Raw genomic sequence first — 13,379 nt, 5'->3', positions numbered from 1 at the left:
TGCTGTGGTGGTGCTGAGTGATGCTGTGGTGAAGCGATAGACAGATAGAGTGAGTGCGATAGACAGAGGGAGGGCGATAGATAGAGTGAGGGCGATAGATAGATAGAGTGAGGGCAAAAGATAGATAGAGAGATAGATAGAGTGAGGGCGATCGATAGATAGAGTGATGGCGATAGATAGAGTGCGATAGATAGACAGAGAGTGAGGGCGATAGATAGACAGATAGATAGAGTGTATTCATGTTGCATTGAGTAGTGTAAGTATGAGGTGTGTAATTATATGGCACTGAGTGGTATTATGTGGAGTGTATTTACGTTGCATTGAGAAGAGTAATTATATGGCGTGTAATTATGTGGCACTGAGTGGTAATATGGTTGTGTATGTTGTATTCAGTAGAGTGTATGTTGCATTGAGTGCAGTGTAATTATGTAGCATATAATTATATGGCACTGAGTGGTATTGTTTGGAGTGTGTGTTGCATTGAGTGCAGTGTATTATGTAGCATATAATTATGTGGCACTGAGTGGTATTGTGTGGAGTGTGTGTTGCATTCAGTCGAGTAATTATGTGGCGTGTAATTATGTGGCACTGAGTGGTCTTTGGAGTGTATGTTGCATTGAGTGCAGTGTAATTATGTGGTGTGTAATTATGTGGCACTGAGTGGTACTTGGAGTGTATGTTGCATTGAGTGCAGTGTAATTATGTGGTGTGTAATTATGTGGCACTGAGTGGTATTTGGAGTGTATGTTGCATTGAGCGCAGTGTAATTATGTGGCGTGTAATTAGGTGGCACTGAGTGGTATTTGGAGTGTATGTTGCGTTGAGAGCAGTGTAATTATGCAGCATATAATTATGTGGCACTGAGTGGTATTGTGTGGAGTGTGTGTTGAATTCAGTAGAGTGTAATTATGTGGTGTGTAATTATGTGGCACTGAGTGGTATTGTTTGGAGTGTATGTTGAACTGAGTGCAGTGTAATTATGTAGCATATAATTATGTGCCACTGAGTGGTATTGTGTGGATTGTGTGTTGAATTCAGTAGAGTGTAATTATGTGGTGTGTAATTATGTGGCACTGAGTGGTATTTTGAGTGTATGTTGTATTGAGTGTGTGAGGGTGCAGAGTGTGTGAGGGTGCAGTATTTGAGGGTGCAGTGTGTGAGGGTGCAGAGTGTGTGAGGGTGCAGAGTGTGTGAGGGTGCAGTGTGTGTGAGGGTGCAGTGTGTGTGAGGGTGCAGTGTGTGTGAGGGTGCAGAGTGTGTGAGGGTGCAGAGTGTGTGAGGGTGCAGAGTGTGTGAGGGTGCAGAGTGTGTGAGGGTGTGGTGTGTGAGGGTGCAGAGTGTGTGAGGGTGCAGAGTGTGTAAGGGTGCAGTGTGCAGTGTGTGTAAGGGTGCAGTGTGTATGAGGGTGCAGAGTGTGTGAGGGTGCAGTGTGTGTGAGGGTGCAGTGTGTGTAAGGGTGCAGTGTGTGTGAGGGTGCAGAGTGTGTGAGGGTGCAGAGTGTGTGAGGGTGCAGAGTGTGTGAGGGTGCAGTGTGTGTGAGGGTGCAGTGTGTGAGGGTGCAGTGTGTGTGAGGGTGCAGAGTGTGTGAAGGTGCGGTGTGTGATGGTGCAGAGTGTGTGTGGGCGCAGAGTGTGTGAGGGCGCAGTGTGTGAGGGTGCTGAGTGTGTGAGGGTGCAGAGTGTGTGAGGGTGCAGTGTGTGTGCAGAGTGCGTGTGGGTGCAGAGTGCGTGTGGGTGCAGAGTGCGTGTGGGTGCAGAGTGTGTGAGGGTGCAGAGTGTGTGAGGGTGCAGAGTGTGTGAGGGTGCAGAGTGTGTGAGGGTGCAGTGTGTGTGAGGGTGCAGTGTGTGTGAGGGTGCAGAGTGTGTGTGGGTGCAGCAATGGTAGTTGTACAGAGTAGGAAACCTTTGAAATTGCATAGGAAAGGCTCCGTGTGAATGTAAAATGTTTTTAACGTAATGCGTGCGAGCCAGGAAGTCTGTGGCTGAGATGCAAACACTTTGTGAGGCTGCTGTGTTTTGTTATGCTATGCTATGTTTTGTTTTGCTATCCTATGCTTTGTTTTATTATACTATGTTTAGTTTTACTATCCTATGCTTTGTTTTGTTATGCTATGCTATGTTTTGTAGTGTTTTGTTATGCTATGCTTTGTTATGCTATGCTATGTTTTGTTGTGTTTTGCTATGCTATGCTTTGTTTTATTATGCTATGCTATGTTTTGCTGTGCTATGTTTTGTTATGCTATGTTTTGTTATGCTATGTTATGTTGTGTTTTGTTATACTATGCTTTGCTATGCTATGTTTTGTAATGCTATGCTATGTTTTGTTGTGTTTTGGTATGCTATGCTATGTTTTGTTGTGTTTTGCCATGTTTTGTTATGCTATCTTTTGGTATGCTATGCTTTTTTTTGTTATGTTATGCTATGTTTTGTTCTGCTATGTTTTGTTATGCTATGCTTTGCTATGCTATGTTTTGTTATACTATGCTTTGCTATGCTATGTTTTGTAATGCTATGCTATGTTTTGTTGTGTTTTGGTATGCTATGCTTTGTTGTGTTTTGCCATGTTTTGTTATGCTATCTTTTGGTATGCTATGCTTTGTTTTGTTATGCTATGTTTTGTTCTGCTATGTTTTGTTCTGCTATGTTTTGTTGTGTTTTGTTATGCTATGCTATGTTTTGTTATACTATGTTATGTTTTGTTTTGCTATGCTTTGTTACGTTATGTTATGTTTTGTTGTGTTATGCTATGCTTTGTTCTGCTAGTTTTGTTGTGTTTTGTTATGCTATGCTATGTTTTGTTATACTATGCTTTGTTTTGTTTTGCTATGGTTTGTTATGTTATGCTATGCTTTGTTTTGTTATGCTATGCTATGTGTTGTGTTTTGTTATGCTATGCTTTGTTGTGTTTTGCTATGCTATGTTTTGTTTTGTAATGCTATGTTTTGTTTTGCTATCCTATGCTTTGTTATCCTATGCTATGTTTTGCTATCCTATGCTTTGTTTTGTTATGCTATGCTGTGTTTTGTTATGCTATGTTTTGTTATGCAATGCTATGTTTTGCTTTGTTTTGCTATGCTTTGTGTTTTATTATGCTATGCTTTGTTTTGCTATGGTATGTTTTGTTATGCTATGCTATGCTCTGTTATGCTATGCTATGTTTTGTTATGCTATGCTATGCTTTGTTGTGTTTTATTATGCTATGCTTTGTTATGCTGTTTTGTTATCCTATGCAATGCTTTCTTATGCTATGTTTTGTTATGCTTTGCTTTGTTATGCTATGCTATGTTTTGTGATGCTATGCTATGTTTTGTTGTGCTATGCTATGTTTTGTCATGCTATGCTATGTTTTGTAATGCTATGCTATGTTTTGTTGTGCTATGCTATGTTTTGTTGTGCTATGCTATGTTTTGTTGTGCTATGCTATGCTATGTTTTTTGTTATGCTATACTATGTTTTGTTATGCTATGCTATGTTTTGTTATGCTATGCTATGTTTTGCTATGCTATGTTTTGCTATCCTGGTGTGTGTGTGGTTGTGTGTGTGTGGTTGTGTGTGTGTGGTTGTGTGTGGGGTTGTGTGTTTGTGTGTGGGGGGTTGTGTGTGTGTGGGGTTGTGTGTTTGTGTGTGGGGGTTGTGTGTGTGTGGGGGGTGAGAGGGGGTGTGTGTGAGGGGGCATGTGTGTGATGGGGCAGTGTGTGAGGGGACAGTGTGTGAGTGGTCTGTGTGTGAGTGGGCAGTGTGTGAGTGGGCAGTGTGTGAGTGGGTTGTGTGTGTGTGTGGGGGGGTTGTGTGTGTGTGGGGGGGGGTTGTGTGTGTGGGGTTGTGTGTGTGAGGTTGTGTGTGTGGGGGGGTTTGAGTGTGTGTGTGCGGTTTTGTGTGTGTGTGGTTTTGTGTGTGGGGGGTTGTGTGTGTGGGGGATTGTGTGTGTGGGGGGGTGTGAGGGGGCAGTGTGTGAGGGGGCAGTGTGTGAGTGGGTTGTGTGTGTGTGTGTGGCTGTGTGTGTGGTTGCGTGTGTGGGTATGTGTGTGGGGTTGTGTGTGTGTGGGGGATTGTGTGTGTGTGTGTGGGGGGTTGTGTGTGTGGGGGGTTGTGTGTGTGCGTGGGGTTGTGTGTGTGTGTGCGTGGGGTTTTGCGTATGTGTGTGGTTGTGTGTGTGTGTCCTGTTGAGTGCCACTCACAAGGCTGGGAGGCACCACATTTACTGTTGACGTCACCTCTGACGCAGTTAGAGGTGTCTGGTGAGATGCGAAGCGCTAGATGCAGTATCGTCATGCAATGTGACCCAACTGCAATAGGCTAACAGGGTGGCATGAGCTGGATGTATATATTTATTTACATAGCGCCTTACTATTCCTGTCAATGTGTTGACTTGTGCTCTTACGCACAGGCGGCTAAAAAAGCATCAAATATGCCTCTCGGGTGACTGAGATGCGAAGCGCTTGATGGAGGAGTGTCCCGTGGTGTGATTATGTTACACAGTTGTAAGACTGTGAGGCATGGGACGGCAAACCTGTGACACAAGGACGAGAGCCTGTTGGGGCGGGGGGGGGGGGGGGGGGTGAGGCACAAGAATGAGAAGCGGCTTCTAATATGGCCGTTTCGGGAGGCTTAGGAATGTGAGGTGAGCTGTGACGCAGGTATCAATGCTGAGGGATGAGGTGCTGTAATGCACCGTGATGGGGTGCCCTGGTAGGAAATTGAGGGAGCTGGCAGCATTAAATACACTGTTGGTCTTTTAACGTAATGTGTGCGAGCCAGGAAGTCTGTGGATAAGATGCAACCACTTTCTGAGGCTCAGCAGGGGCAAGTGGGAGAGGGGAGTGATATAGATGAAAGCGCTTTCATGTGGAGACGAGACCTAAAAATGGCTGTGCATGTAGTTTCCACCCCTGAAATGCTTGAAAATCACTGGTTGTATTTTGTCAGAGGAAAATTGGAGTGACTGGCCAGTGAAGGTTTGGGGGTTTCTTTAAATGCGTTCCTGCTCTCGTCTCATCTGTCTTTCTGAAATCTCCCAATGGCAGCTGACTGATATTTCAGGCTGAAAAGAGGCACTTGCAGGTTTCTGCTTCTGAGTGGACTATTAGGGTCACAATATTGTGACCAAGACTTAAGACCACCTCGAACCTCAACCTTGCATGCTCCTCGGTAAGTTAGGTGCAGCCCTATTCCTGACCATGTTTTATCTCAACTTTATGTAAAAAATATTCAAATATAATATATATAGTCATAGGTCATCACTGCCATCAGATGCAATACTCAGATATATTTTAATTTTGCATTTGTAAGCAATAGCTTACAGCAATAATTCATTTAAATAAGGCATTTTAACTGGACACGTACGCTGGATATCTGCATGAAGAAACAAAAATCCTGAGCATGTTTAGCTAATCCAGGCAAGACAAAGAAGGCATTCCTGACTCTGAATGACATCGCTAGCTTGTACTTTTGGTGTACAAAATGCCTCATCCATATTTCAGATGACGAAGACCCAAGTGCTGGTTGGATTTGAGACATGTTGTGTTGCTTACTTAGATTATGCAGCTGTCTTCAGTGGGTGCAGGAATAACCCCTGGAGATACCTTCAGAGAATGCTGGCAGCAGAAGGCCAAGCAGATCATCAAAGCAGCCGAGCTGTCTGTTGTGCACCTCGCGCACTAGGTAGGGAGTGGGGCAAATTGACCTTGCAAGGCCAGAGTCCAGAATTTGTTTTAGTAGGGCGTCCCCTTTACCTAGGCAGAGGTCTCACTTGGTGCTACAAGACTTTCATATTTAACAATGGACCTAAAGTTTCCTTTTGAGTACCTTACCTCCTGTGAGGCAACCAAAGAAATTTCTAAGAAATGCTGAGCCACGGAGAACTTTGTGAGGATTGGGGCCAGAGCGCTCTCACCAAAGCTGTAGCATCCCCATCACTTGACATGAAGTCAATTACTATGGCCTCCCTAGTTACCACTGTAACTGGACTAGCCATGAGCTTAAGAAGGCATATTTGCATGACAATTCACAGGCCACACCACCATAAACGAGAAGAAGCATTTAAATAGAATTTGAAGGGTTGGAATCATCTAGACTAACCAGAGAGATCCGGCAGGGTTTTGACACAGGCCCCATTTCCCACTGAGCAGCACAAGGTAAACAGTTATTGCCAGCTAGATACTTTGTAAAACACTTTCATCACTTACATCCCTTCACTACAAGGACATTGATAATGTATTGTGGTAAGCCGAAAGCCCAAAAGTATATGTTTCAATATTATGTTGTTTGTAATTGCTGAATCAGAAAAAGACGTCACCATAAAGCCCTGGTTCTGACATTCAGATGTAATGTACCAATGCTTAAACTGAATGCAAAATGAATTTAATTTGAAATTACTTGTGTCTCTGCTGATGAAATCAATGCACAAATCAAACTTTGTTTTTTTCGAAGGACCAGAAACAAAGTAGAAAAAATTAAAATAAAAAGCTTAAACAAACTAGAATCTATACACAATCCAAAATAAAGTTTATTTCATGAAGTATAATTTTTAGTATAATGTCCTACCTTCAACTTTCCTTCTTTCAGCCACTGACTGAGCTGAAAAATTCCTGGTCTATGTTTGTCTGGATAATTTAACACCAAAAATCTATCCCTGTAAAAAAGAAACCAAGAAAAACAGTTCACAATATCAAAAGCAGTATAACAGCATCCCCGATGCCAGTGCTCAACACAAAGAAATTACCTGTGCATATGCTGGTTATTCTCCCGTCACATTAATCGTTTGGATATCCAATTGACTCAAAATGTTAGCACATGCACCAGTTCCCTAACTTGGAAGAGGTACTTTAACCATAAATGCTGCTTTCTTTGTTTTTTTGGTGTAAAGGTTGTAAGACTGAATATGACCTCTCAAAATATAAAAACAGGATGATGCTTTGGAAGTTGTGAACAGAACAGTGCACCACTATTTGTTTCTGGGTGACAAACTTCTGCCTACCCCTAGGAACATTTCTTTTTTTTTTACATAAATGTTATTAATTTACTAATAATTATGGACAGGGGATCCGGTTTGATCTCTTCTCAGGTAGCATTACTGATTTTCGTGGCCAAAGCAATCACATTACCAGCCCGCATTACAGTTACAATTCTTATCAACAGCTAGGATAGTGTACCTGCGACATAAGTAATACATGTGAACTGAAACCGCAATCCCCTGGGTTAAGCTAGCAGTGTTTGATTCAGTCTTGGCCAGCATCAAAGTCACGTCTCAGGTGTATCAGGGGCTCCGTTTTGATTGACTACTTCTCTCACTGTGCTCATCAATTCCTATGCACAAACTGTCAGACCAACTGTTATGGGGTCCCTATCATCATATAATACACATCCATCACAGTGTTAAGGGGGGTCATTTTCGGCTTCATCCCCAACAAAGGCCGAGAGTATTGTGACCCACACAGGGGCAAAGCCAATCTTCTCTTCCTCCATGTTGGGCAATGGTTCTGTTGCATTGAATCCATTTAGCTAAACTAGGCCCACCCGTCACTTGCATTAAGGAACATCCAGCGCTTGCATTAAGGAAAGGTCAGCAAACCTGCTAGTGGCTTTCTCATCTCTAGGATGCAGACAGAGACCCAGTAAGAGATTCAATCTTTGATACTACTGGTGGAGTGAAAAGCAGTTTGGAGACTGTCACAGCGCAACCAAGCTGGTCCCTGATGTCTTATTTCGCACAGTTCTAGAAGTTCGGAAGTAAGTGGGATCTTAAGGTATACCCACTCAACAGTATTTAAAACCTAGGACGAAATGCGTCGGCTGTACTGTGTTTTTTCTACCTAACAAGAAAATGGAATAAAGAGATTAAACTGAGGAACTTTTCCCTGGTTGTCTACTGGATTTGGACTTCATAATCGCTCCTATTAAACTGTGTGTTGTGGTGTGTTGCACATGTGCTTTTTGGTCTAATCTGTTTGCCAAAATAGGTATACCATGAAGAGGCATGGGAGGCCATGGAATTTAGATTCTGGTTGCATTTTTTGTCCACCATCAAAAAGTAGACAATAAAGTAAAAGCCCTACCTTGTGATGTTCCGTTCTTTCAGTATTGCTTCAGTTGGAGCAGGCAATGGCGGCGGGTAAGGTATCATCTTATTATACTGGGAAATCTGACCACAAAGGATGACATGGCTGTTTGGATTCATCTGTATACAAAACAAATTACAGCAGCTTCTGGTAAAGAACGGCACACACAGAAACAAGCTGTTTGATTTTACTCTTGTTTTATATATTGCCAAAGAATGTTGCCTTTCCACCACTTCAGAGTACCATGAACACAATCAAATACAAAGGAAAAAGTTAAATGAGTGAGTACTAAGCCAGTAGTTAGTATTGCAATTGTACAAAGAGAACTAGATGCCAGAGGTTCTTTGTTTCATTGTCATTAAACCACAAACAGGAATACAGGTTTGTGATTGGTAGGTGGGTGAAGCACAATAGAGCTGAAGGTGTCAAATCGATGAGGAAGGAACTCAGCATTCCATATTACCTGTTGTTGTCATAGCATCTCGGCCTGAATTATATCATTGTTCTAACAGCTCAGTTTTCAGAGGTTTCATTAAGGGTCAATGGATTGACTCAGCTCTGAGATTTAGTGGGGCACTGTGTCAGAGTGTTGAGCCCTGAACTACCAAAGATCTACACTCCTGTTTTTTTTATTGTTTCTTTTTTTTAATAACTCTTTTTACTGAAACTTTTCCATGATTAGCAAGACACATCAATTTATCATATGTTACAAATATGGTCAACAGGCACCACACGTTTCTCAAGCAGGACAGTAAATGCTTCTTTCTCGTCGACTCAATACAGTATTACTTATGGACACAGCCTTGAACTATCACAAGGATCTACCCCCCTCCCATCTCGGGGCGACTGCACATCAGGACCTTTTCCCTCCAAGTGCGTCGCTACAGTACTTGCCCCCTCCTGTGATTCTTGAAGTTCAAGGCCATAGTACCGAATCCAGGGGTGTCAAATCTTAAAGAATTTGTGATCAGAACTCCTGCAGGTATGTGGGGCTACTAGGAGAGTATTGCCCGCAAATCCAGCCCTACACTATACATGTGCAATAAAGGTGAACCTCTGTTAATATTTGTGTAGGTAAGGAGATGTGGCCAATCACAGCAGGAGAGAGTGTAGTGATCATAACTGTGCGCATTGGGAGTAAGGGCACAGATGGTGAGGGAACCTCTAGGCTTTGGCAGGATTGCTGGTTGGAGACATTTTGTGTTTGACAGCACTACTGGGCACAGGAAGACATGATAAACACCATTGTTAGGTGGCAAAAGGAGCAGTTATACTAAGGACTTCCATCTCAGTTTTGTGATATAACGGGCTCATAGTCCTACCTCATTAATAAGAAAAATCATTACTACATCCTGATATGGAACATGGAATGTCTGGTGGCTTAGAGTAGTTAATTTCAAGTGTAGTATCAGTATTTCTGTAGTGCTACTCTGCCTATTAAGGCAATACTACACAGGGCTTCCTCTTACATCCTCTTTGTCTAATTTCAGCCATGTCAACATTTCCGATCTGTGAGTCAGGAGCACACTTCTGATTTTATGGATTAATTATGGGAAAACATTTTATATTTTCACTTAAAATTTCTTCCACACTAACGCAAGTTAATGGGGAAATCAAAAATGCCCCGATGGGGCATGGAAAGCAGGGGAATGGGGTAGTCACACCATCTGAGTTCTTTATTTCTACACTGGTCATTCAAACCTACTGGAATAATCTCAGGTTATTTCAGGCTTGACACTGATTTTGTGTGACAGACATAATTTAGGGCAGAGGCAGGCATGATCCTTTCATGCTCCTTCGAGATTGAGCAATCCAGGCCTCAAAGCTGGAGCATCAGAGCCAGACTTGCCACGAGGTCTGGTGTGAAGGGACGATAAAGCACTGTTGTGGACCTAAGGAGAGGCAACCCAGGAGTTGCATGCCCTGACTAGCTCAGCATTCTGAATCGGAAGGACCCTCATCACATTTGTGAGTCTGTAAGGGTGCACCAGCAAGAAGGCGATGTGTGCACAGGACCGGAGAGACTTATCTCCGTTGATAAGCAGAAGAGCGCTGGCCTACTTCTTTTGAGGTGCCGTGCCCACTGTCCCAATGACTCTGATAGGGCCGAGGCCGGAGAGGAGTGACACAGAAATCACCTCAGTTTTTTTCGTTTGGCTTAAGAACAACCCAATCCTGTCAAGTGATTTGGAGAGAGCCCAGAGAAAGATAATACATTGTAGGCTTGATTAAAGACTCGGACCACTAGCCACCAACTGTAACAACTCACCTGAAATCTTATTCAACTCCCACAGCAAGCAAAGGCATAAACACCAGAGCAGACTAAGATGTGGACTGGTGTGCGTAGGTAGGCAGTGGAATGTTCGGAGCTTTAAAGTGATAGCCCCTCCTTTTGCCTCCCGTATTCATCCACTGCGCTGTGGGGTTCCTCAGAGCTCGGCGCTGAGCCCTACGCTCTTTAACATACACATGGGTCCACTGGCACAGATGGCTAAAGCAAGGGGAATCTCCTCGGTGTCGTACGCTGACGACACCCAATTGGTGATCACCTTGTCTGACAATCCCAGCCAGGACAGAGTGAAATTTAAAGAAGATATTCTGGTCATTAAAAAATGGATGACAGCTAACTTCTTGCAGCTGAACTCTGCAAAATCTGAGATCCTTCTGATTGGCAAAGACTCCCATCTCTGGAATAATGAATGGTGCCCCCCCCCCCCAGCCCTTGAAGTCCCTCCGGCCCCTAAACCTGCTGTGAGAAACCTGGGCATTATACTCGACAAAGATCTTACCTTTGAGACGTACGCCAAATCAGTGGCAGGGAAATGTTTTGGGCTGCTACGCGGCCTTAAACCGATACTCGGTCTATTTAACGCCCAAAATCGGCAGCTGATTATCCAATCATCCATACTGGTGCGATTGGATTACTGTAACGTGCTTCTTCTAGGCTCTAATAAGGCTGTTGTGAACCGATTGCAGCGGGTTCAAAGCGCTGCAGCACGTGCCATCTTTTTTCTCCCCAAGTACAGCCATGTCTCTAACCTTCTCTTTCGTCTGCATTGGCTGCCTCTTGCACATCGAATACACTTTAAGGTACTTTGCACCGTGCACACGATTCTGACTGATATAGGCCCAGATATTCTGAGTGACATGTGCTCCCTCTACTCCCCACCGCGTGCATTGCGTTCAGCCAACCTTATGCTTGCTCACATTCCACGCATCCGAAGAGCGAGATCTGGTGGCCTCTCTTTTAGGCGACTGACCCCTACCTTATGGAACTCCCTTCCCTTACATATCCGCAGCATTTCTAACCACCAAAGCTTCAATCGGCTTGTGAAGAAATGGCTCTTTTCCCAACACTAATCCCTCGGCTGTACCTCTTCTCATCTCGCTTTAGCGCTGGGATGCCTCTATGTCGAGGCAGCCTTGCGCTCTTTAAGTATTTTAATCTAATCTAATCTAATCTAATCTAATTTAATCTAATCTAATGACAATGTTGTAGGAGACTGAGGCAGTGACACCCAGGGGGACTCATGGTGGTTGGGAGGCCAGGGACAACACGAAGTGTGGAAAAGGTAGCATCCTTCCCAAAAAACGAATGGCCACCACTACAGGCCATAGGTTTACTTCTTATTTCGGGCTGAGAGTGGCAGGGCAGCTTAAAAAGGAGATAGGTGGGTCACTTCTTAGCCATACAACTGAGCATATTAGGTGGTCTTTTGGTGTTGTTCCTAGCTCATTACCCTATTAGCCCCTTTGTTTTTGCCATTCCCTTGGATTCTCTTCTCATTCAAAATTCTTCTCTGATAGAACCTACCATTGTTGTTCCTTTACTTCTCCTCTAAAATGAAGATCAAGTCTCTGGAGTGCATATACCTCTGACATGTATCTCCTGGGACTCTTCTCTACTTTGCTTCTAGGACAGTGAGCAGTTGAGTGAATGTTGAAAAGGGCCCCTTCTGAAAGTTAACCCCAAACTTCCTGCCCTCCTCTTCCTCTCTTTGTGACCTTACTTTTGTTGGCTTAAGAACTCGAGCACTTTACCACTGCTAAAGTGCACGTGATCTCTTCTCTAAACATGGTATAGTTGGTTTATACCTGTTTGGTATATTTAGTTAATCTGGAAATTCCCTGTAAATTGGCATATCATATATGCAGGGCCTGTGATCCAAATGCTACTAGGGGGCTACAGCACTGATTGTGCCACCCACACAAGTAGCCTTTCAAAACTATCTCAACCCTGTCATTGCAGGGCCTGTGTGAGCAATTGATTGCCACTTCGACTTGGCATTTAAAACTACTTGCCAAGCCTTAAACTCTACTTTTATTATACATATGTTACCACTAAGGTTGGCCCTAGGTAGCCCACAGGGGAGGGTGCTGTGTAAGTAAAAGGTAGGACATGTACTGGTAAGTTTTACATGTCCTGGTAGTGGCAAACATCCAAATTCATGTTTCACTACTGTGAGGTCTACTCCTCCCACAGGCTAGCATTGGGAATTCTTTAATACACTTTTAAGCTGTTATTCCTGTTTAGAAAAGGAGTATCTGCATCATGTTCCAGATCTTTGGAATGGTAATGATACATCCTCTTTACTGGTAAAGTTGGATTTAACATTACTGTTTGCGAAATTACAATTTTAGAAACTGGACATTTCAGTGCTCTTATAGCACTGTGTGCCTGCAGTCTGTCTCCAATACACGCTAGGGGGTGGGGTGACAGCTACACTGTGTGCATTCCTTCTAGACAGCCACAAACACAGGATGGGTAGGTGTGACAGAGAACTCATTTGCATTCTGGGCGCTCTTCCTGGGTAAGAAGAGAGGGGGGCTGACACCTGAATAGGCAGTGTTCTGTTTCCAACACAAATGGCTGATTAACCCCTACTGATAGACTGGAGCCAGTGCTGGCAAAAAATGGCCTGTGTACACTTCAAAGACCCTTCTTTGAAGTCACACGCACTTCAAAGGCATAACTGGGAATAAGTACTGGCCCTCTGACCTTACCAAGACAGCACTTTACTGAACCTGTGAAGAAATCTGCAAGGATTAAAGACTGCTGTGCAATAAGGACTGGATGGAATGGAAGGAAGGAAAGAAAACGTTATTTTCATTGCTCATGTGCTGACTGTACTTGCTTTGCTAAGGCCTAGGATACTTCATTTTTTGACCAATAACAGCTTTTGATTTTACCGCGAAATGAGTCGCTTGAGCTGGAATGTTCGGATCCACCCAGCCATTCAAAACTCGAAGGCTGTGATGCTCCAGATTTCTCACCACTTCTTTACCCATTCTGTCAGATCGTTGTTTAATTGCTTCAGTTTCC

At 43.6% G+C, this 13,379-nt stretch overlaps 1 protein-coding gene across 5 annotated transcripts in view; it reads right to left on the bottom strand.

Annotated features, from left to right (window-relative positions):
* The window catches only part of PTGR2 (prostaglandin reductase 2), a 471,690-nt gene that overhangs the window by 81,699 nt on the left and 376,612 nt on the right, over positions 1 to 13,379 (bottom strand). For all 5 annotated transcript variants that reach the window (XM_078659672.1, XM_078659674.1, XM_078659671.1 and 2 more), the window contains 2 exons: positions 8,054 to 8,175; positions 6,543 to 6,630 (listed from right to left, as the gene is read on the bottom strand). In XM_078659672.1, coding sequence (XP_078515798.1) covers positions 6,543 to 6,630; positions 8,054 to 8,175 — 210 coding nt within the window. The remainder of the gene's footprint in view (positions 1 to 6,542; positions 6,631 to 8,053; positions 8,176 to 13,379) is intronic.

Source organism: Lissotriton helveticus, chromosome 9, assembly GCF_964261635.1.
Source record: "Lissotriton helveticus chromosome 9, aLisHel1.1, whole genome shotgun sequence".
Taxonomy (NCBI): domain Eukaryota; kingdom Metazoa; phylum Chordata; class Amphibia; order Caudata; family Salamandridae; genus Lissotriton; species Lissotriton helveticus.
This window is presented reverse-complemented; position numbering and strand designations above follow the sequence as displayed.